The sequence below is a fragment of the Aaosphaeria arxii genome (assembly GCF_010015735.1).
Source record: "Aaosphaeria arxii CBS 175.79 unplaced genomic scaffold BU24scaffold_19, whole genome shotgun sequence".
In the NCBI taxonomy this organism is placed as follows: Eukaryota; Fungi; Ascomycota; class Dothideomycetes; order Pleosporales; genus Aaosphaeria; species Aaosphaeria arxii.
The window spans coordinates 107,532-129,406 of NW_022983492.1; the positions used below are offsets into that span (position 1 = coordinate 107,532).

The 21,875-nt window shown below is 50.6% G+C and overlaps 10 protein-coding genes across 10 annotated transcripts; 4 read left to right on the forward strand and 6 right to left on the reverse strand.

Moving 5' to 3' along the window:
• Positions 1-33: 33 nt before the first annotated feature.
• Positions 34-1,582, forward strand: BU24DRAFT_429423 (uncharacterized protein). The gene has a single exon (XM_033529729.1). It carries the CDS (start codon positions 204-206, stop codon positions 1,365-1,367), a length of 1,164 nt encoding a protein of 387 aa, XP_033376750.1. The 5' UTR covers positions 34-203; the 3' UTR covers positions 1,368-1,582.
• A 17-nt stretch (positions 1,583-1,599) lies between these two features.
• On the reverse strand, positions 1,600-3,398 carry BU24DRAFT_498018 (uncharacterized protein). Its single transcript, XM_033534320.1, has 3 exons — positions 3,151-3,398; positions 2,095-3,088; positions 1,600-2,036 (listed from the first exon to the last, which is right to left on the reverse strand). The coding sequence occupies exons 1-3, from the start codon at positions 3,154-3,156 to the stop codon at positions 1,645-1,647; spliced, it is 1,392 nt and encodes a 463-aa protein (XP_033376751.1). The 5' UTR covers positions 3,157-3,398; the 3' UTR covers positions 1,600-1,644.
• A 1,060-nt stretch (positions 3,399-4,458) lies between these two features.
• Positions 4,459-6,498, forward strand: BU24DRAFT_429426 (uncharacterized protein). Its single transcript, XM_033529730.1, has one exon. It carries the CDS (start codon positions 4,785-4,787, stop codon positions 6,276-6,278), a length of 1,494 nt encoding a protein of 497 aa, XP_033376752.1. The 5' UTR covers positions 4,459-4,784; the 3' UTR covers positions 6,279-6,498.
• BU24DRAFT_98922 (PLAC8-domain-containing protein) lies at positions 6,404-7,974 on the reverse strand. The gene has a single exon (XM_033534868.1). It carries the CDS (start codon positions 7,843-7,845, stop codon positions 6,529-6,531), a length of 1,317 nt encoding a protein of 438 aa, XP_033376753.1. The 5' UTR covers positions 7,846-7,974; the 3' UTR covers positions 6,404-6,528.
• A 675-nt stretch (positions 7,975-8,649) lies between these two features.
• BU24DRAFT_445563 (uncharacterized protein) lies at positions 8,650-10,028 on the reverse strand. The gene is made up of 4 exons (XM_033530709.1): positions 9,751-10,028; positions 9,309-9,636; positions 9,079-9,258; positions 8,650-9,023 (listed from the first exon to the last, which is right to left on the reverse strand). The coding sequence occupies exons 1-4, from the start codon at positions 9,930-9,932 to the stop codon at positions 8,976-8,978; spliced, it is 738 nt and encodes a 245-aa protein (XP_033376754.1). The 5' UTR covers positions 9,933-10,028; the 3' UTR covers positions 8,650-8,975.
• A 336-nt stretch (positions 10,029-10,364) lies between these two features.
• Positions 10,365-15,016, forward strand: BU24DRAFT_382002 (cullin binding protein CanA). Its single transcript, XM_033524755.1, has 2 exons — positions 10,365-13,919; positions 13,972-15,016. Exons 1-2 carry the CDS (start codon positions 10,698-10,700, stop codon positions 14,758-14,760), a joined length of 4,011 nt encoding a protein of 1,336 aa, XP_033376755.1. The 5' UTR covers positions 10,365-10,697; the 3' UTR covers positions 14,761-15,016.
• Positions 15,017-15,182: 166 nt separating this feature from the next.
• BU24DRAFT_403318 (DUF718 domain protein) lies at positions 15,183-15,787 on the forward strand (the record flags this gene model as incomplete). Its single annotated transcript, XM_033525566.1, has 2 exons — positions 15,183-15,467; positions 15,543-15,787. The coding sequence occupies exons 1-2, from the start codon at positions 15,308-15,310 to the stop codon at positions 15,785-15,787; spliced, it is 405 nt and encodes a 134-aa protein (XP_033376756.1). The 5' UTR covers positions 15,183-15,307.
• Positions 15,788-15,961: 174 nt separating this feature from the next.
• On the reverse strand, positions 15,962-17,589 carry BU24DRAFT_415960 (ATP-NAD kinase; the record flags this gene model as incomplete). Its single annotated transcript, XM_033526337.1, has 3 exons — positions 15,962-16,744; positions 16,797-17,372; positions 17,479-17,589. 3 exons carry the CDS (start codon positions 17,587-17,589, stop codon positions 15,962-15,964), a joined length of 1,470 nt encoding a protein of 489 aa, XP_033376757.1.
• A 633-nt stretch (positions 17,590-18,222) lies between these two features.
• Positions 18,223-19,591, reverse strand: BU24DRAFT_415961 (uncharacterized protein; the record flags this gene model as incomplete). Its single annotated transcript, XM_033526338.1, has 6 exons — positions 18,223-18,442; positions 18,497-18,831; positions 18,880-18,990; positions 19,038-19,196; positions 19,249-19,392; positions 19,442-19,591. 6 exons carry the CDS (start codon positions 19,589-19,591, stop codon positions 18,223-18,225), a joined length of 1,119 nt encoding a protein of 372 aa, XP_033376758.1.
• A 224-nt stretch (positions 19,592-19,815) lies between these two features.
• Positions 19,816-21,327, reverse strand: BU24DRAFT_382014 (porphobilinogen deaminase). Its single transcript, XM_033524756.1, has 2 exons — positions 20,933-21,327; positions 19,816-20,877 (listed from the first exon to the last, which is right to left on the reverse strand). The coding sequence occupies exons 1-2, from the start codon at positions 21,267-21,269 to the stop codon at positions 20,018-20,020; spliced, it is 1,197 nt and encodes a 398-aa protein (XP_033376759.1). The 5' UTR covers positions 21,270-21,327; the 3' UTR covers positions 19,816-20,017.
• Positions 21,328-21,875: the final 548 nt, after the last annotated feature.

A 21,875-nucleotide genomic window follows, 5' to 3' on the forward strand; every position in this document is an offset into this window, starting at 1 on the left:
CCATGCGCTTCGAATTCTACACACTCAGCCTCTCCCGACACGTCGAGTGAAATTCCTCGTTCCTTTCTGACTGCAGTAGCCTGCTCAAAAGTCGTGCTCAAAAGTCGTGCTATCAGTGTATCTTGTTTATTTGCTGATATCAAGCAACGTGTCATTTGTGCAAGTCCTCGTTAGAGTGCCGCGAGTACTGACTCCCGATAGCCATGGATTCTCTCCCAGCAGCCGATATTGAAAAAGACTCATATCGCCCCACTACTCCATTACGGACGGCAAATAGAGTAAATATACCCGATTTACATCATGATAAACTTGCAGTCGCATTGTTTCCTATTGTATTGGACCAACAGCCGGAGTCGCCAGCATGGCAGCAAATAATGCTAGACATCCAAACGCACATCGCTCGTATGAGGGAGCACATACATCCAAGCGATTTGGGATTCTATGGACATCTACAGTCGCAATCTAAGGCGGAGGAAGATATCGTTGATGCAATCGAGGAGTTACGGTCAGCCAAGGAGTGGCCGCTAAAAGTAGCATTCGAAAGATGGAAGAGCAAAGATCCAGCGAGGAAAGATGAGTACTGCTATGCGATCTTTCGAAAGGCGATCGCATACTGGTACCATTCAATGGTCGCGCAGTTTGGACCGACAAGCATCTCGAAATCCCGGGCACACTTTGGCGAGAAGATTTACTGGGACATCGGCTTATCATTCCATGCGAATATGGTGCGGCAGCTTCGTCCTTCGTCGGTGGCCATGCAGGGATCTCTGCCACACGCATTCACGATGGCGAATCTAGTCAAATACCACGGACTCCAGATCGTTTGGATCAAAGATTTGCAATTACATCTGAAACTCGCTGTGTTCGACGATACCAGAGTACTTTGCATCTACGATGACCCTCAATGCATCGAGTTACTCATCCGCACCTTCGACGAAGAGAAGAGTGCTTACAAGCGGGAGTTTCTACACGAGATCCTCGACACATTGAACCTGCTTTTCCCGCCATTTAGCAGCGACACGATGGATCTCTTGAAGAAGGAGGAGGGAATGCAGGTACACCGCGAATTATTCCGACTTCGCAATCTGGATTTGTCGGATTATCCGATGTATGGGGAGAGACTCAAGCACATTTTGGACATTTACAACGGACCGACAACGCATTGGTGGCACTTCCTTTTTGATAGAAGAAATAAGAGAGAGCATTTTACCCAGTTGGTAGCGTTATGGGCGTTCGTTTTTGCGTTTTTAAGTCTCGCGTTTGGCCTTGTATCTGCGGTGTATTCTGCGATGCAGTACCAACTGAGCATCGAGGTAGCCTGTGCTGAGTTTGGAGATCATCCTCGGTTGAGCAAACATTGCAAATGATATTATTTGATCGTGGCCTCTTTTGTCACGAGGAAGTCGAATGTTCTGGAGGTGTCGGGTTGTCATTCGGGTACCTCCGCGGGTTCAAACTGCATTTCGTACTGGAGTTGTCGGGGGAGGAATCTAGACAGAATTAGCCTCGTATCGTGACCTGCTTCCTCGTGAACATAAAGGATCAATAAAGCATGCGTCATGTCACATGTCTACGCCTTCTTACATTTTGAAATATTTTACCGAAGTCATTACATATCTAATACAGCCCAAAAATGTACATCTATCAAGAGACCTGCTCGTCTTGGCTGGGGCTCGGCACGATTCCCATAGAATTCCACCCTTCATTTTTCCAGTAAACCTGAATCACGTTCCCCTCTTTGTCTACAAAATAGCACCTCTGCATATCCTCCCCATACTCCATCGGGAGATCGTCCGAGCTTGCCTGATGCAAACAGGCCAAAGGCGTGTTATTCTTTGCTTGATCGAAGACAGCGGATGTTTGTGGCGCTTTCCAGCCTTTGTGTCCGCCTTGTGGTCCCGTGCGGTAGTTGTATTGAATCTTGCCGAAGGTGTCTTGGTAGAGGACCCATTGGTTGTTGGCGTCCGAATCTTTGTTCCGGGCCGTGGCCAGGGCGGCGATTTGGACTGATGGAGGGACGGCCTGTTCGTACTCGTCTGGAGGTTATTGTTAGTATTTCAGGAGTTGTGCATGATTGTGCTATACTTGACATACCGATTACCCAGGTGCCAGTGGTGTTCTCCCAGGAGTAGTTTATGAGGTCTTTGTCATTTTCTCTTTGAAAGTACAAAAGAAGGCCTGAGCGTCTGCCCCGTGGTACTTGGGCGATTGGTGACTGTTCTTGGGCGAGAATATTGAGGCTATGGCCAGCCCAACAGTCTGTGGTTGAGTCGACACCGGTACAATTGAAGCGCGCCTCGGATATGATGTTGGATTCGTCCTGGAAGGCAACTGATGGCCAGTACGCACCCAATCTGCTTTTAGCATTGGCTTTCATGTTCAGTTTGCTCAAAGGGCCATCCGCTCCGGTATTATCATTCTGATCGAAGACATGTTCTCTGATCTTTGAATCGTCGTCTAGGTAGTAGACATGTACCTGGTAGTCTGTTCGTGTAGGATCGTATATTGAACGATTATGAGTCGATGCTGCGAGTGGGGTTCCAAGTTTCGCCTTTGCAAAAGGACTTCCCTCTGACCATTGATTTGTTGCAGAGTCCATCGCTACGATGCGGAGATAACCATCGCCGTCTTGATAGAAAAGCCGTGCTTTGAACCCTGAAGCTTCCCTCCATCCTGTAATGGCTAATCCTGAGTTGTCTCCTATTCTTGAGCTCGTGGCGTTTATGGAATCCTGCACCGATGGGCCTGATGGGGTTGTTGTATTTGTTGTATTTGGGGTAACTGTTGCCTCGACCTTCTGTGGTGTCGAAGAACTCCGACTCTGTAATACACCTACTACAGCACCTACGACTGTCACAATGATGAGAACGATGGCGATTGCAAGACCAAGGAAGAATTTCTTTCGCGATATCGATAAACAACCCAGGTTTGAATCTTTTGCTCCACGGTCAGGATCGGCCAGATGTTTTTCGCAATCCTGCGCGTATGGTAGAGCTTCCGGTAGGTCTGAACATGATGGCTTTCCGGATTCAAGATCTTGGTCGACAGCTGCCTTTTCGCCAACAACTGGCTCTTCGCGATAGTGGTCCTAATCCGACCCAATTAGTATACATTCCCCGCGGATTTCAATGGTGTTCAGCCTAAACCTACATTCATCTTCCAGCAAAAGTCAGCGCATCAGGGCCCCCCATAACACTGTGAGAGAGGAATGCAGGAAGAGCAGGCAGAAGGAGAGGGATCAGGAGTTTTCTTGCATTCTGCGAGTTGCGCGGGCTGACGTATGGAAGACATCGGATCCGATTGTTTCTGCCCTCCTGGCCCGGCGAAGCTAAGGTGTCCACATTTCTTGATATCGCTGTATTGCATTTCCCCATCGGACTTTGTTGATGTTGGGTAGGTGGCCTAGGAACAGGCATGGTGGAGTTCCTCTACCGCATAGGGGAGCCAAGCGTTGATCTTGCGAGGCTTAGAGGGAATCTATTGGGCTTTGGACCCCAACCTCTCTCGGCTGTGTTCAGACTCTCATTTCTGGAGGAACAATAGACTTAGAGAACGTATGGGGCAGTTTTGTGTGCAATGCTCGAACGATCGCCTATGCTACGCTAGGGGGCGAAGAATCGTTGTGTACCTCCCTCGGGTGGTTTATTAGATAAAAATTCATTTTTTGCCCGACTACTTTGGTGTTGTTTTGCGTTCTGAGAACATCCAATATCTTCAAAGATGGACAAAAATTGTAAGATGGCAAAAATAGCAATTACTCTACCTAGGTAGTTACTCGTGCGGCTATACAATCGCCACGCTAGGGTCTCTAACCGTCAGCCAACACCACGAACCAGCTGGTTCCTGTATCACCGCACTGTAACATAGAAAGTTGCCAAGGATATGGGCGCATACTACGAGTTGAGGCTGTACATCTAGCATGTGGTTGGATACGCCGATTGCTCTTCGTACAATGAATTCAAAGTGTTCAATTCCGGAGAGCGAAGTTATAACGGCTGAAAGGATTGAACATATCATCGTGTAAAGTACTGACGGCATCCCCTCAACACAGCATCATCTTCAACCCACCAATTCCCCCACCTCAAGAACGACGACGATGACTCTACGTTCATGAGGTTCTTCCGATCACCAATATCTTCACTGCCCTCACCTGGATCAGCACAGCCAATCACCTCCCCAAACCCTCCCATGCGCCCCCTCACCTGCAAACTTGCATCAAACTTTGAAACGCGGCACAGAAACATACGAGCAGACGCGGGTAGGGACAGGGCCCATCAATGCACTTCCCATCGTACACTGCCGCAGCCAACCTATTCGTTTCACCGGTGGCTGATGGCTGACGGCTGACGGCTGACGCCCCGGTCGGCTCGGCTCGGGACGCCTTGAGGGTCCAACAACTGCTAGAAAGTCACATGAACTAGATAGAAAAAAAAGAGACTGCAAATTTGGGTGGAGAAGATGGTAGAGATGAGTCACGAAAGGTGGAGTCGTTGATGTGAAGCTGAGATAGGCGAGGAGGTGAAGATGATGAAAGGTACAATAGGGTGCGCAGCGAAAGTTCCTTATCGATAACCAGCTACGAAGGAAAGCCCCACTGATCTCATCGTCATTCGAACCATAATCCATCATGGTACCAACCAGAATTGCCTTCACATTTCGGTGATGTGCTTCCCACGATAACACTAACCTTTCTCTTCTATCTCTCATAAACTATTTCCTATACTGTCGTGGATGAGCAAATCGGCCAAGTAAAGAGCTGAGTTGATCAAGAAAGACGCAACAAAATGGGACGGACCCAGCAATCACAAGGCCTCGCACCGCCCTCCATTCGCAAAGACGTCCGCGCGAAACAAGCAAGGCACGTCGTCAATAAAGTGATTCCCTCGCTTCTGGCGTCGAGTGCGCGGGCGCGGCGCGGCGCGGATGGGAGTGCGGTGTTTGCTGATCCGGGGCCGAATCTCGGTCATAGTAGTCATGGAGAGAAGGACGGGAAAGACGAAATTGAGGGGGATGGGTATGTTAAGAGGAAGGGGCAGGGGAGGAGGAAGGTTAAGGGCGGTGATGGGGATTCTTCTGCGAAGGAGAGAAAAGGCGGTGCTGGTGGTGGGAAGGGGAGGAAGAGGGGTGGTTCGGTCGATGAAGCGACTGGGGAGCTTTCTTTGGATGGGATACTGGTTAAGAGGAAGGGTGAAAGGGTCGTGAGGGTCGTTGCGACAGACACGTTGACCGCCGCGCAGATGCTATCAACGCAGGCCTCAGGCGAGAAGAAGAAGCAACCGAATCCGATGGTTTTGAACATGGCATCACCGCTTCGTCCGGGTGGCGGTGTTCTCGTGGGCGCGACGTCGCAGGAGGAATTTCTCTGCGCGCGAACGACGCTGCTCCCATCGCTCAAGGAGGAGTTCTACAGATTGCCTGAGATCGGGGGGATCTACACGCACGACGTCTTAGTGTTCCGTGACTCTTCGTCGCTGGGGAAAGCGAGCGGTGACTTGGGGCCTGCGGGGCGGTACTGGATCGATGTTGTTTCTGCCGGGATGCTGCGATTTCCGGATTTGGAGGGAGATGGAGAGGAAGAGGAGAGACGGTTGGGGAAGAAGGATAGGGAGTTGGTGGAGGCGAAGATGCGGGCGGTTTTGAGAATTGCATGTGCGAAGGGGGTGAAGAGAATTGTGCTGGGGGCTTGGGGATGTGGTGCGTATGGGAATCCAGTCAGGGACATTGCACGGGCTTGGAGGAGCATTATTGATGGATCTTCTCGTAGCGACGGGACGAAGAAGGGAAAAGGTAGTCTGCAAGAGAGCTGGGATTCAATCGAGGAAGTGGTCTTCGCGATAGCGAACAGGAAAATGGCAACAGAGTTTTCGAAGCACTACGACAGGCATATTGAAGTCGAGGCCGGACCTGGCGGATCGAGATATCAAGAAGATGAGGATGATGAAGAGGAGGAAGAGGATCCTGTCGCCGAGGAACTACGGACTAAGATCAATGAGATGGAGGGCCAATTGGTCCAGGTGTGGAATGCGGATCTAAAAGCGAGATTGGAGGTGATCCTGGATGGGTTGAAGACCCAACTCAAGGAAAGAGAAGCCGATATCCAGATTGATGACGAAGAGGGAGGAGGAATAGACGTGAACCAGACAGGCGAGGAGAATGGTGGTGACTCCAGTGACTCCAATGATTCCTTCACAGTCTTGAACTCAGCACCCGATGAAGACGGAGAAGATACGGACGACGATATTTTCGAAGATCTTGGAAAACGAAATAGTTTGCAATAGCATGGAATCCACGACGAACCCTTTTATTCGATACGGAATATGCATATCAATGAAAGATCTTGTTCATTTGGGCTCCCTTAAACTGCGTTGAGTTATTGCATCGCGATGATGAATCTCTATATACTCATAAGTAATACAATGAAACAAATGGAGATGGGTATCGTAAAAGAGTGTGAGTGTAATGCCGATGATTGCGCTGTACAAATGCATTCAAACGCTCCTCGTATCAACTTCAATTTTGTTCTGCAACTCACTGCTGCGGCTTATACACCATACCTCCAACGCTCGAATACACATTTGCGCTCGCAGGACCCGCCAACCTTCTCGTCTTTTCTTCTCTCTCCCTGACCTCTCTTTCGTTCTGGACGGCAACGCAGCAACAGCAGCAACAACCTCTTGCAAAATCACCGATACAGCTGCCGTCGATTTTATACATGTGGCGGATCTTCATCCGCTGCAAAGTTGGAAAAAGCCACCACAGACCACAGGCAGCGCCCATGACTGTACAATGGCCGTTTGTCGCGCTATAGCTGAGTAGATCCGTGGGATCCTTCTTGTTTGATTTCTGCGAGAGACGGTAGGACGTCCGGCCATAGATGATGCAGGGGCAGAATAGACCCGTCATACAATCTGAAATACCAGGGGTACAGGAGAAGAGGCCGAATTTCCACTTCTTACCTGCGCCGTTCTCAGCGAGGTCCATGTTTGGATGAGAAACTTGACCGGGTTGATGGAGGGCGAAGTCGAGTCCATTAGGTCCATGTGCAGCGTGGGGGCTGAATACGGGATTGCGTTCGAAACCATGGGGTGTATACGGTTCACCCATCGGGCCAGTCTGAGTGATGGGAGATGTAGGTTTGGAAAAATCGTTGGGGTCATGCTTGATGGCGACTGGCGAGATGGGCGTAATGGCGCTCTTGGGCGGGAGTGGACCGGCTGGTAGAGATGGGACTGGCGGTGGTGGTGCGGCGTATGATGATACATTTGTGTTGATGGGAGACAGATTGCTTCGTTGACGGGCATGTCGTGATTGCATGGGTACGTTTGTTTGTACCTGTAGTGGCTCCTCCGACGATATGGGCGTGAATGATGCATGGCCATGGTGACCATGGGTGTTCTGCTGATGGGCCACAGCATTGGTGGTTTCATATGCGGGTGGTTTTTCGTGAGGATGAATATTTTGTGGATGTTTTGATTCTACTTGGCCGTGTGGCGTTTGAGGATGTTGTCCGACAGCGGTATCGAGAGGATTTGGGAGAGGCTCATGTGGCGAGTAGTGGAATGCGCGGTGCTCTATCGGTGTCTGCGCATATGAGAAACCGCGATTGAGCGTGGCCGGGTTGGTATCGATCTGTAGTAGTTGCTGTACTTCGTTTTGCTGAAATACCTGAGACTGTGATTGCTGCTGTTGCTGCTGTTGCTGCTGGTGCTGCTGAGGCTGTTGGTAGACCTGGTGATCATCGTTACTAGCAGTCGCAGGATCCTGCCATGAGAATCGTTGGTGTTGCCGTTGGAGGTTTCGAATCTGAGGATGCTGAGGTGTTTGGTTGTAATGATTTGGATCCATATCGGATAATATATATCGGTATTCCAGAGACTCAATAGCTAACTTCACAATTGCACCTTCATGAGAGGAGGGAGTAGAGATGTATTCTAGCACCTCGTGGAGAAGGCTCCTAGAAGAATTGTTTCGCGAATGGCCACTGTAAGCAAATCTCAACGCGATCTAAAAACAATGCAAAGCTGTATATTTGATGCAAAATGAGAAGCTCCTGAGGTGCAGGAGGTTCAATCTGGGGTGACGAGGGGTATTAACTGTCTCCTGTCATCTCGTCAGCTCTGCATAACTACTGCAAAAGGACCACCATGTCTCCAGCAAAAAGAACGCCGCCCAGGGGATCCACAGTTGAGTGACCACGGTGGTTGGCCGCTTCAGTGATGTGCTTCGTATCTGGCCACCAGCAGGAGAAGTTGACCAAAGGAAATCGCAGAGCTCCCGCCGCTGATCAGCCTCATCGCCAAAATGCATGTTGGCATTCAAGGTGAAGCCAAATAGCAACCAATTGACGGCGTAGTTGAGGTGTGACGGGGCTGTGGTGGAGGTTCCGCTTAGATGCCGGGCGCTTAACAACGCCGCCCCAGCCAGAAGCCAATTGGCCCTTGCAGGCATCTGTTGCGCCAATCACCATCTCAAATCACGTCTCTCTTTCAATCCTTCAACTGCGATGCTGCCCTGGTGGGAAGAATGACGATTCAACGATCGACAAGAGCAGCAGTGCGTCAAACTGTATGCATGGTGGTTCACTCAGTTCCTAGCGAGTATCTTTCTTCTAGCATTAGCAGCGCGACTGTCTCAGGTGGCGACTGTTGCGACTTGTTTTGCACCTGCGTTATTGCCTGCCGTTGTACGGAGTATAGCTGAGGCGGTAAAAATAGCAATCATCAGGGGTTTGACATCACGTCGAACGCATGTACGGAGTATGGAGTAAATGAATCTCCAAGTCATCGCAACTCGCAGCAGTTACAACAACTAGTCAAAGCAAAACGGACCATCACATTTTGGATGTGGATAAGCGTGAGGGTGGCATTAAAGATGTTGGATGCGTTACACTGTACAAGAGTCGGCAGCTTTCCACGGCGACCGACTCATAATAATGGCTACAAAGGGTGGAGTATAGGTGTTGCGGCATTGATGATTTAGTTCTTGTCGGACTCAGACTTGCCACGCTCGTCCTTGTTCTCGGCCTGGGGAATGATTAGATATGTACATAAGATGCATGCTACTCGGGGGATCACTAACCTGGGGTCGGTCGCTGGAAACGGTACCCTTGAGCTTTGCGGTCTCGGCAACACCTTCACCCTTGGAGCTCTTCTCTGGGTTCTCGGAAACAGGAGTAGAGTGACCGGTATCATCGTTGGAGAGGCCTTGCTGCTTGCCAGAGGTTTCATTGGAGCTCTTGCTCTCTTTCGATGCGTCGGGCTAGAGGTTGTTAGTCGAGTAGGCTTTTGCCAGCGATGAATGGGAAATACCTTGTCCGATTTGGCAGGGTCGGCAGCCTTCTCATCCTTTTTCGCTTCCTTGTCCTCCTTCTTCTCCTCTTTCTTGTCGTCCTTCTTCTCCTCTTTCTTGTCGTCCTTCTTCTCCTCCTTCTTTTCTTCCTTCTTCTCCTCCTTCTTCTCTTCCTTGGGCTCCTCTTTGGGCTCCTCTTTGGGCTCCTCGGCGGCTTCCTCTGCAGGTGCCTCATCGTGCTTCTCCTCGTGGTGATCACCATGGTCACCATGGCCTTCACCACTGCCGGTGTCCTGGGTGACGACGATGTAGAGTCCGAGGACGGTCATGATGCCTCCACTAGCTGCCCTGTTTCCGGAATTAGCAAAGGGCCCCACCAGGATGAGCATCAGCATCATCATCATTGATCATCACCATCCGAATTTACTCCAGATTCGACATTTCCATCTTAATTTTACTTACCATGGCAAGTCGCTGCTCTTCGCTGGGCCGTGTGCGCCATGCGCAGAAGCGTAGGACCTACGGCTGGATTGCTGCCACATGCGCTGCCATGGCTGGAGCTCTGCAGTGCGGAAGGACCTTGCGGGACGGGCCAAACGGGCGATTGAGGCGGCGCGGAAGGCCGTTGATCGGGGGAGAACCATTATGAATGTGAAAGAGTGGCAATTGACCCGGACGAAGAGCAATTGAGTTGAAGATGGAAGATCCGGATGGATGGATGGATAATACGAGGTAGATGAAGATGAGAAGAATTGGGAGAGAAGTGACGTGCGTGTGCCTTGGATGGATGATTGATCATGTCATTTCCCCGTACGTCAGCCGGATGGCCCAAGCTTCTTTTTCTTTTCAACAGAGACTAAGCTCGACTCGGTAAGGCCGTAAGATAAACTCATCTAATCTGATTTCATTACCGGTATTAAACCGAATCAACTCCATAGGCAACAGGCAGCTCCCAATCCATCAACTCATCAACCATCAACCATCAACCTCACTAACTCTCTCTCTCTCTCCATCACCGCCTTTCCCTTCTTACTTTTTCTTCCTCTACCTTAAAACGGACGGCAGCCTGGCTCATGGCTTGCCTATAAAGCTTATTCATTCAAAAGGAAACATATCTGTTTCCTTTTACCTCAAGCTCTTGGTTAAGGTAGGTACTTGTAGCTATTACTGCTCACACCCCACTCTTCCCGCACAGCAACCCCCCCACCACTACACTACCTCTCTCCACCGCCTTCACTGCTACTGCCATCACCATCATCATCACCACCACTACCACCACTACAATAACAACAATAACCACACCATCCCGTGTATCTCACAATCAAATTCATTTAGCGTCCTCCCTTCGTTATATCCGCACAGCTTCTTCGCCGCAAACAGACCATTCTGAAGGTGTCCAACCATCCAAAATGGCGCCCTCGTCGGTCTCGATAAACCCCACAGCCACCAATGTGTCTCAGCTTCTAGGGAAACTATATGATAGTGACCCAGATTTTCGCTTCATGGCCCTGAGTGATCTCCAGGAGATGCTCAAGATTGGCCACCCGGGTTTTCTACACCATGAGTCTGCGACTTGTACAAAGACGGTAGAAGGCTTGTTGGCTACCCTGGTGGACTCAAATGGCGAGGTGCAGAACATGGCTATCAAATGCCTTGGACCCTTCGTAAACCGCATACCCGAATCGATACTCAGCCCCATGCTCGAAAAGCTCTCAAACATCCAGACGAATGACGCCGTCGATCAGTCAATACCCTCCCTTGCCCTCCGAGAGGTCGTCGTTTCCCTCCCACGTCCGGTGCCCGGCATCGCTCGCTCGCGAGATGTCACAGACGCCTATGGCGCGATTAGTAGAGTTCTGATCCCACGCCTGCTTGGTCGACATGTTATCCCGCCTCGGAAGGAGGTCCCAAACCTCCCGAAGGGTATGCTGCCGACCGACTTGGAGAATGGGACTGATAGCAATGCTATCGATGTCTTGACGGAGATTGCGAGATGTTTTGGTCCTTTGCTACAGGACGCAGAAATACAAGGATTACAACAGATTACATTCGAAATCCTCGAGAGTGACAAGGCAAGCTCGATGATGAAGAAGAAGGCGGTCACGGCGCTCTCCATTCTTTCTGCACACTTCTCCTCCGAGTCCTTGAGCGCGTTGCTGTCTCGGATCATTGAGCATCTCCGCGATGTACACCTAACTCGCAGCAAACGAAAACTATACATCACCATTCTAGGGTCCATGGCACGCTCGATCCCCCGTAAATTCGGCCCCTATCTAAAGACGTTGGCGCCATTTGTGCTAAGTGCTTTGAGCGCACAGGAAGTGGACGAAGAAATGGATGTATCAGACGATGAGGCTGAACGAGATCCCGAGATCGACGAAGTCCTCGAAGCGGCTCTTATCGCCATAGAAAGCTTTTTGGTGTCTTGCTCACAGGACATGCGTCTGTACACGCACGAAACAATCGATTCCGCCACCCGGCTCCTCAAGTACGACCCCAACCTTGCCACCGACGGGGACGACGACGACGATGCAATGGACAGTGAGGAGGAGGATATGTTCGATGGCGAAGACTTTGAGGAGGAGGAGGGCTTCGACGATGATGAGGATGGAAGCTGGAAAGTGCGTCGCTGCGCCGCAAAGGTCTTGTACGCACTCATCTCGACACGCACCGATCTCTTAGATGATGGAACTTTGTACAACAAGGTGGCGCCAGCTCTGGTCTCCAGGTTCAAAGAGCGTGAAGAGAATGTCCGCCTCGAGGTCTTGTCCACATTGTCGAACCTCGTGAGGAAGTCAGGAGACGGGCCCATACCACTTGGACTGTCCTTGGACCAAAACCTCCAGGGCACTATGGGACCTCCACCAAGCAAGAAACGGCGTAGAGTGGGATCTGATGCTAGTATGTTCGATATTCATGCCAACGCTTCCCTGTCATTGGGATATGACTCCCCAGCACCGGTTGGGACTCCACCCGTAGGTCCCAGGGCTAGCTTAGCAAAACTCAATCCGGAAATTATGAAAGGCGTGACAAGTCTGCTCAAGGCGTCGAGTACACCACCTACTAAGCAGGCCTCGGTCGTGTTGCTTAAGGACATTGTTGTCACCCAGCGTGGGGGCATCCAGGGCTACTTACAGCAGATCGCGGATCCCGTCATCGACGCCGCTAAACTGACTGGAGGTTCGTCTGCTGGAACAACAGCAACGACCGCGAACAGCCTCCGCATTCAAGCCTTGCAATTGATTGGTGCTATCGCCGACACCCATCCATCTGCAGCAATACAGCCGTATCTCGCAAAAATTGTTCCTGCTCTTCTCCTTGGCGCAAAGGATAGGTATAGCAAGCTATCAATCGAGTCCTTAGTCGCGACGGAGCAAGTAGTCAAGACTCTCACCCCACCCCGCAGCCAGTCAGGTGGAAACCACAATCAAGAACACCTGGAGCTGCTTTTCGACGCTCTGATCAGCAGAATTTCTGCTAACGATGCCGATCTCGAGGTCAGGCAAAACGCCATTCACGTACTTGGCCTGTTTATCGGTCGTAGCTCAGGCACGACTGGGCTTTTATCTCCCGACAAACGGTCGTCTGGCCTCGGTCTACTTCATGACCGCCTGAAGAATGAGCTCACCCGACTTGCCTCCGTGCGGGCCATTGATACCATTGTTGCCCTAACGAAGGCCGAAGATGAGCTTCCTGCCACCTGGCTTCGAAGCGTCGCCTTGGAGCTTGGTGCCCAGCTCCGCAAGGCTAGCCGTGCTCTTCGGGGTGCAAGCTTGAGCGCACTACGAACCATCTCATTAAATCCGATATCACGAAGTCAATTAGACAGCAAGACCAAAGCACAGCTTGTGGAGCTTCTCTTGCCTTTGGTCAGCTATGAAGATTTGCATCTCCTGGGTCCCGCACTCATCATCCTCGCAACATTCGTCAAAGATGATGCACAGTCGGTCATGACAGAACAGCTGAACAAGTCTCTATGCAACGTGGTTCGCGGTTCTATCAGCGGCAGCTCGCTAGAAGCCCTTCTTGCACTGGTACGAACCGTTGGCGAGAAAGGCGCTGGCCAAACACTGATGAATGCCTTGCTACAAGATGTTGGCGTTTCTGGCCACGCAGAAGTAGTTGGAAAGGTGATTGGCAATCTGCTCGTTTCCGGTGGCAGCACCGTATCGGTTAATGTCGATAGCTTCGTCACTGAGCTTAACACTGCCACTGATGAGAAGCGAAAGTGTCTTGCACTGGTTGTCCTTGGTGAATCTGCTCTTCGATTGGGCGGACAATCAACGATCGACCCTCGCCTTTTCATCAAGTATTTCTCTGCAAAGTCGGAACAGGTCCCCCTGGCTGCTGCAGTCGCACTCGGCCGTGCAGGTGCTGGAAGTGTGCCTAAGTATCTGCCGATCATACTTTCTACCATGGGCCAGCCATCCAGTCCGCAGTACCTCCTCTTACATTCTGTCAAGGAGATCCTTCAACAAGAAGGCACGGAGGCCGAACTCATACCATTTGCATCAACCCTCTGGCAAAATCTCATTGCTGCTGCTCAAGTCGAGGATAACAAGGCTATCGGCTCCGAGTGCATTGGAAGACTGGCGATCATCGATCCGAAGAATTATCTTCCCCAATTACAAGTAAGATAAGAGGATGTGTTTAGATGAAATTTTGGAAACTTACAATGTACAGGATTTCCTCAACGATGGCAAGTCCAGCGTCCGTGGCATGGTCATCTCGGCCCTTCGCTATACACTTGCCGACACTGATGAGGCATACGACGAATATCTCAAGCCAATCGTAGTACCTATGCTTGTCAAGATGCTTAATGAGGAGGATCTCGAGAACCGACGCCTTGCATTAACAACGTTCAACTCGGCCATGCACAACAAGCCTGACATCATTCTTCCTGCTCTCGACCAGTTGCTACCCTTGGCAATGAGGGAGACTGAGGTCAAGCCCGAGCTTATTCGTGAAGTGCAAATGGGTCCATTCAAGCACAAGGTTGATGACGGTCTTGAGATCCGTAAGAGCGCGTACGAAACCCTGTATGCGCTCTTGGAAACTGCTTTTACGAAACTGTCGCCCGCCGACGTCTCTGATTCTTACGACCGCGTTGTTGCCGGTGTTGTGGACGAGCATGACATTCGCATTCTTTGCAATCTCATGATCACCAAGCTATCTGTCCTTGCTCCCGATCAGACAATCAGTCGTCTCGAGGTTATTTCACACAACTTCCGCACAATTTTGTCAACGAAACCCAAGGATAATGCCGTCAAGCAAGAGATTGAGAAGATACAAGACGGTATCAAGGGCGTTTTAAAGGTGTCAGTACTGCTTCACAAGCAGATCGGAGGAGACGCCACTGTGCTAGAGAATCAGCAGCTCAGAACCTGGAGCCAGTACTGGGAGTGGATCAACAAGGATTTTACACAAGGCATAAAAGGCGCAACAGACGAATTGAAGGATCGTGAGCGCTAATGGCAATCTTTCGAGTGGCTTTCCCTTTTTCAATCATTATGGCTGGACAGCAAATTGGTTTTTCCCTTTCCCCAGGCGGAAATGGAGATGACGGCGGATGATGGTTGCAATATCATGTTTCGAAGCCACTGTGCCAAAATCCGTACAAGGGCCTTTTACAATAGGGCTACTAAAATAAAGAAGACATAAAAAGTTGTCCAGAGGAAGCATACAAAGCAAAAATGAGCAAAGTATTAAATACACGAGCATTACTTCCATCCTAAGTCTACTATTTGAATGTGTGTTCATCCAATCACCTTGTGTCAGAGACGCAGTTCCACAAAATGGAGCTCGCTCTGAATTACCCCGACCTACCGAGGCACTTCATCCCACCTGACGTACAAACATCTAGCTCTCTAACTTCTTATTAACCTTAGCTACTCGTGCCATATTAGTTAACAACCTGAAAATCATCTTCATAGAAATCCCGTCCTCCCAAACCCCACCTCAATTGCACTCAACCCACCCTCACAATCCCCAAAACGCAGATACTAACAGCTCACCAACAATGGCCGACTCAACAACCACCCAGGCGCAATCCCCCAAACCCCGCCGCGTAGCCCAAATCGTATACCTCCGCCCGGAATGCATAGACGAATACAGAAAATGCCACGCCGCCGTTTGGCCCGCCGTCCTCGAGCAGATCCGCGACTCCAACATCGTTGACTGTAACTCACCCTCCCCTCCATACCCCCTCCATTCTCCCCCCACCCCTCCCCTTACTAATGTCACGAAACAATCAGATTCAATCAACCTCATAACCAAACCCCGCCTCACGCTCTACGCGACCTTCAAGTACGTCGGCAGCGATTGGGACGCCGACATGGCGCGCATGGCGGCCAACGAGACGGTGCAAGAGTGGTGGCGGATGACAGACAAGATGCAGGAGTCGCCTAACGAGGGCGCAAAGGGGAGCTTAGCGGGCAACACGGGGGATGGGGCTGGGTGGTGGGCGGGGGGTGAGGAGGTGTTTTACTTTGAGGGATGAATTGGACTAATAAGTGATTTTCATTCGATTGCGAATAAAAATAAAAGGTATTTAACGAGGATCATATGGTTTTGTGAGGCACTTTTTCCACCCAGCGTATGTATAAACCTGCTGGGGGCGAGCACGCATTGTTGTTTTCCATATACGGTACGGGGCATAGCAATATTCCTGACCTTACTGCTTCCATTCTTTGAACTCCTTCTGGCGCTGCCTGCTGTTCCACTGCAGGGTCCGCGAAATGCTGTCCACCCAGTCCTTGCTCCGCCTGTCCAACGGGAGGACGCTCGGGAACGGGAAGCGGCTCGCGCTGATGGTGACGTAGTCGCCCGGTTTGAGCTCGACGCGCTCGCGTCCGTCGAAGCTGGCCCACGAGCTCGTGCGCGCGTCGTAGGGCACGCCGGCGCGGAGGACGATGGTGTCGGGGAGGATGATGGGGCGGAAGTTGAGGGTGTGGGCGCAGATGGCGGTGACGAGGATGACGGGGTTGTCCGGGTGGCAGAGGGAGCCGCCGGCGGCGAGGTTGTATGCGGTGGAGCCTGTGGGTGTGGATACGCAGATGCCGTCGGCTTGCACGGTCGTGAAGTGCTCGTCGTCGCCGAAGAGTTCGATGCTCGACATCGTGGGGTTGGGGCCCCGGTCGACAACGACTTCGTTTAGGATGTTGTGCGTGCCGTCTGGGCGGTGGGTGTGGTGGTCTTCTGACTCCTCGCCGATGAGCTCTTCGACAAGATCGCGGGGCCCGTCGGTGCGGGTTTGTGACCGCATGACAGTTGCTTCGAAGCGCAGGCGAAGGCTCACAGTTATGCCGTCCCCGAAGACCCGCGTGAGGGTGTCTTGATGGCAGCTGTAGTCGAATTTGGTGAGGAAACCTAGGGATCCGAGGGAGAAGGCAAGGACTGGCGGGACGATTCGTTGGAAGAGCCATGATGCGTACAGGACCGTTCCATCACCGCCGAGCTAGAGGACGTTAGCGGGGCCTTCTTTGCGATTGAAAAGACGAGCAACTTACAGCGAGAACAATGTCAAAGGTCTGTGGCCTTTCGGCGCACAGTTTGTTGTCCCAGAATCGCAATCTGCCCTTAAAAGATGGATTCTTCTCCAGCAGCCCTGCAGCATCGAAGATCTTGTTATTCTCCAGCGTGTTCTCAACATATACCCTATATCCATCTTCTTTCGACAGAAGCCATTCCGTCGCCTCCCTCGAATGTGTGATGAGAGTCTCGTCGTACGCCTTCGACAGAATAAACACATTCTTAACGTGCAATTTCAGTCGGATGTGTGACAACTTCTTCGAAAGCTCGCGTATCCCAAATGCCATATCGGAAATCTGCTTTTTGGTGAGGAGGCGCGAGTACTGCGCCTGTTCGGCGTGGGCGTGCGGGTCCTTGTCGATGCGCTTCTCCTGTGCGAGGCCTTCATAGGAGGCATTGAACTCCCTCGCCGGGACGCCTTCGTACTTCTCCAGCAGCGTGTGGACGAAGCATTGTGTGGTTTCGCGCTTGTGATTGGGTCGTATCGTTGTTCTCGATGGGCCGCGGACTATCGAAGATCTCCTACGGCGGCCTGCGTCGCCTTCAAAGACTACCTGTCAATAGGTGTATTGTCAGACAAATAGTAACAGAAGAAATGGTATAATGTAGTGAAGGGAACGCGGCCATTGGGAGTGGCAGAAAGCGATTGGATGTGCATACTTCTAAGGCGTCCCCTCGATCGCTACTTGTACTGTCTCTCCGATCATCGAATTCGAGTCCAGGTCGATCACCCTCAGCATGGATGTTAGCATTTCCTTTGGGCGAATCCATTGTTGTCGAGAGATGCTCAGGGGACCAACCTGTGCCAGGTCCACCACATGATCGAAGTAATCCGACTCCTGCGTCATGGCTCGATTTTGATACAGGCGGTCAAAGGAGAAAGTATCACCTTGGAGCTTCTTGAGCTATTCTGGGGCGATTGTGACACACGAAGATAACACCGAGGTCGGGACAATTGTAGCTTCAATAGATATTTGTTGAATAAGCCAGGTGTACCCTAATAAGCAGGAGTATATCGAGATAATGTAAGCTAATGTAATTGCTTGTAGAAGTTGTATCATGAATGCGGTCGGAAAATCCCGCCACCGAGGGTTGCAAGGTGGGGTTGAGCTTCATTCCAATCAGATCGCTTATCTTGATGACTTCGGGTTACTAATCCCTTTAGTTCCACTCTCCAAGATTCGAAGAGCTGCAAGTAATGTCAACAAGTTTCATTGTTGATGCCAATCTATTTTCTCACCGAATACCATATATGAGTAATTGCTGGTTGCCTTGTTGTCGAGTGCTACCCAAGCAGGGAAAATATGCACGGTGATACTTTTAATGAAAAGGTCGTCAGCTCGATCAAGATTATGTCACCTTCATATCATCATAACTGCACTGCAGTAAACTCTGCTGGGAGCATCAGAGAGGTGCTTCGACGGACTGCAGGACCTCTTCAATGACGTCTTCAGCTGTAACCCCACCCAATACAGCCTTTACAGCCTCGATCGAACTGCCCCATTGCATACTTCGCTCCGCCGAAGGCAACGCAAGGCCGATCCTGTGAGGGTAGATCTTCCGAGCAGCCAATGCTACAAGTGATGGCGTAACATATGTAAGACCATGGAGAGGGGCCAGAGCACTTTCATGTGGCAATCAGTATAGTTCCTACAAAGGTCTTGCGAGAAGGACTTACTGAGACAATAAATCGAAATGACGCGTGGCCATGGCGGATATACCACCCGCGACTGCTCGATGAAGTCGCATGAAGACCACGATATTATGGAGATAAGCACGAACGTCAGAGCTGATGCGGACCTCAGAGCTTAATTTGGTCAACTGGGTGATCTCGTCTTGGGAGAAGGATAGCGACGAGGTATTCCTCTTTTCAAACATGAATGGGGAAGCTTTGACTACGGAAGAGTTGGACGTGTTGTCGTCGTCAGGTACTAGATCTTTAACTTCCTGATCTTCCAGGTTTGGTAGTCCATCATCAATTTGATGCTTGTGAGATATGAAGAAATGGTCATTCTATTGGCTGTCAGCAGGATTCGAAGAATAGGAATTGATGTGGCAAACCAAATGGAGATTGAAGCGCGCATTCCCAGTAGTACCCAAGGCGATGAAGAGGAAAGGCGTTGGTGAAGTATACACCGCGGTTCTCGTGAAAATACGTTTCCCTCGGACAAGCTTTGTACTGTGTCAGCACACTTCAGGCATTCCCGCGTTGAACATACCTCTAGAGCTTGCGTCTGCACCGGCGCGCTTGCTTGATCGAGATTCTTTGCTACCACGATGTTCGCTATCTTGCGACTACCTTCTAGGGGTGAGAATGCTCGCGACGACTTTGGTACTTTTCTGTCATGGTGGCTTGCAGAATTGATGCTTGTGAAGAACTGTCTAGATGAGTACTGATGTTCACAAATCAATAGGACATAGTCAAATTACATCACCCTTCACGCCGCCGTTTCTAGTCCCAAAATAATCGTCATGCTCATCTTTGACGAGAATCCCACTCCCGAAGTCATCCAAGGTTGTAGCGTCGGAGCAATCAAGCACCGCACAGGTCAAACCAAACACATCGGATGATATCTATCGAAATCAGCAACTGGCCTCATATGCATTGGTAGCTACTACGCACCAGTTGGATTTCTTTCTCAACGTCATCCAGAACAGAGCGGTCAGTTTCGATGATGCAGTGCTGTTCCGCTACGAGACATAGGAGAACGGCGAGCTCGATGTCACTCAGACCCTGGACTTTATCCACGAGGCGGTTGGCTCCCTCCTCCATAGATGATAGTATTGACACAATGAATCCCGTCGCATTGATGTGCCTAAGATCCAAAACTCACGCGCACGAAAGCTCCATTTGTGAAGTCGTTGAAGTGCAATGCTCAAAGGCGGATTGATGAGGTCGAAAGGTCCACTAGTACCAATTAGGAACTAGCGCAAGCTTTATAAGAATTGGGCTCACAACAATTGCTTCCAGACTTTCGTATTCGATGTTGGATATGGCTGGCATGTTCGTTTATAAGCTGTTTCTATGTACTCGTAAATGGAACTACTTATAACGACGTTATAGCCAAGTCATAGTAATAGGATCATTAGGTTCCGTCAGATATCTAAAGATTTAATTTCATTTACAAGTCGTGACTGGTTTTTAACTTGAGTTAAGCGGTAGATCTGAAGTAAGGTACTAGTATGTTGTCGTCTTTGCTCATGAGGTCGAAGCTGGGGCAGCTGTAGCCGCTTCCAGTTCCTTCTTCGCGGCCCACTGCTTGTCCCTGCTGATCTGCTCCAAGATTTTGTCTGCGCCTTTGTCGACCAATATTTTGGCAACTTCTCTGCCCAGGGTCTGTGCATCTTCCACAGATCTCACTTTACGGGCGACCTCGTAGCTGACCGATTCCTTGCCATCTACGCTCACAACAAGTGTCTTGAGAACCAGCTCCTGCTCATCCAGGTCAACTTCTTCTTCGATGGCATCTCCGTGCTTGTCGTAGTCCTTCGCAGGCTGTGCACCAACTGTGAGACCTTTACCTCCTCTCCAGGATGTTTCTACTCCGATTGGAACACTGCAACCACCCTCAAGGGTTCGTAACAAAGCTCGCTCGGCTGAACAGGCCCTTGTCGTCCGCTCATCTCCAATTTTGTTCAGAATCTTCTTGATCTCCTCGTCATCTTTCCGTATTTCAATTGCGAGGGCACCCTGTCCGACGGCGTGAAGCATGCCTCCGCTGTCGCTGCTTAGATATTGATTGATTCTATTATCCATTCCAAGTCTCTTCAGCCCAGCTGCAGCGAGAATGATTGCATTGAACGGTGAATCCTCTGCATCAAGCTTTCCTAACCGTGTTCCAACGTTGCCTCGAAGATCAGCAAACTTGAAGGATGGGTATAGACGCCGCAATTGCGCGGCACGGCGAACCGACGAAGTTCCAATTGTCGATCCTTCGGGCAAGGTTGCAATTGTCGTATCTTTGGGAAGACGAGGGGAGACGACAAGGGCATCGCGTGGGTCCTCGCGTTCGAGGATTGCGGCCAAATCGAGGTTGTCCGGAAGCTGAGTTGGCATATCTGAGAGCCACATTAGACAGGTTTATCGCAGTAGGATGGTTTCTAATAAGCATACCTTTCAGGCAATGAACAATGAGATCTAATTCTCCTTGCTCGAGCATGCTTTCGAGCTCACCGGTCCACAAACTCTTCGCATTCTCACCCTGACTCAATTGTTGCAATGGCGTGATTTTGTCCTTATCTCCCTGAGCCAAAACCGGACATATATTATATGTTCTTTCTGGGTGTGCTTTCTTCAATGCGAGTTCCACTGAGCGAGCCTGGATTTGCGCGAGCGCGGACCTGCGCGTCCCAATGTTTATTGGGGGGAATTGAGTGTTGGAGGAAGTGTTGGCGGCGCCGGGTGCCGAACCTGTAGGTGGTAGGTCGCCTACCAAGGTTGCTGATGCCATGATAAGGTTCCTGGAGATTTTGTGTATGTTGTAGTGTGATGTCGGTTCATGAGGTGAGATCTCTGAATAAGTTTGATTCAGACATCGCGGGGAGCACCTTTCGTCACGCCCCGCCAGGATGCACGCTAGACTATGTTTGGTTAGCGCAGTGGATTCATTCCGCTTTGTTTCTCCGTGATATTTCCGTACTCCCTCCGTCTTCATCCAAATTGATCTTCAATTGCTAGAATAATTAAATAAATAAATAAATAGTTCAATTTATAGTGCTATCTGGTTCCCTTTCGGGTCTATGAACACTTCCCCTACGTTATTGTGTCTAGTAGGGCAAACGTGATGCCTCCAATAGGGGAGGTATCTAAAAACCCCTACTTCCTACGTGTCCCCAGGTGCCTTCTGCTCACGCTTCTTCCTGCTATTGTACTGTGTTGCCATGTGAGGGCTTGGCGGAGTTTAGGTTGGCGTTTCGTGGGCTTTGTGGAATGGCGCCCACTTCTCCATGTCGACTCCTTCGTCTTCCTTTGCAATGCGGAAGTATTCCAGCACGTGTGTGTCCAGGAGCCATCTACCCGCCATCCAGGCGGTGTCTTTGCTTGTCAAGAGACGGTC

Excerpts from the sequence above, each read along its gene's own strand:
- BU24DRAFT_429426 (XM_033529730.1), top strand. The coding sequence starts at position 4,785 with ATGGGACGGACCCAGCAATCACAAGGCCTCGCACCGCCCTCCATTCGC.
- BU24DRAFT_98922 (XM_033534868.1), bottom strand. The coding sequence starts at position 7,845 with ATGGATCCAAATCATTACAACCAAACACCTCAGCATCCTCAGATTCGA.
- BU24DRAFT_498018 (XM_033534320.1), bottom strand. Across the intron at positions 2,037-2,094 it reads CACTGGCACCTGGGTAATCG|ACGAGTACGAACAGGCCGTC; the intron begins GTATGTCAAGTA and ends AATAACCTCCAG.
- BU24DRAFT_382002 (XM_033524755.1), top strand. The coding sequence starts at position 10,698 with ATGGCGCCCTCGTCGGTCTCGATAAACCCCACAGCCACCAATGTGTCT. Across the intron at positions 13,920-13,971 it reads ATTATCTTCCCCAATTACAA|GATTTCCTCAACGATGGCAA; the intron begins GTAAGATAAGAG and ends TACAATGTACAG.
- BU24DRAFT_429423 (XM_033529729.1), top strand. The coding sequence starts at position 204 with ATGGATTCTCTCCCAGCAGCCGATATTGAAAAAGACTCATATCGCCCC.
- BU24DRAFT_445563 (XM_033530709.1), bottom strand. The coding sequence starts at position 9,932 with ATGGTTCTCCCCCGATCAACGGCCTTCCGCGCCGCCTCAATCGCCCGT. Across the intron at positions 9,259-9,308 it reads ACCCTGCCAAATCGGACAAG|CCCGACGCATCGAAAGAGAG; the intron begins GTATTTCCCATT and ends AACAACCTCTAG. Across the intron at positions 9,024-9,078 it reads TTTCCAGCGACCGACCCCAG|GCCGAGAACAAGGACGAGCG; the intron begins GTTAGTGATCCC and ends ATCATTCCCCAG.
- BU24DRAFT_382014 (XM_033524756.1), bottom strand. The coding sequence starts at position 21,269 with ATGGCATCAGCAACCTTGGTAGGCGACCTACCACCTACAGGTTCGGCA. Across the intron at positions 20,878-20,932 it reads CATTGTTCATTGCCTGAAAG|ATATGCCAACTCAGCTTCCG; the intron begins GTATGCTTATTA and ends TGTGGCTCTCAG.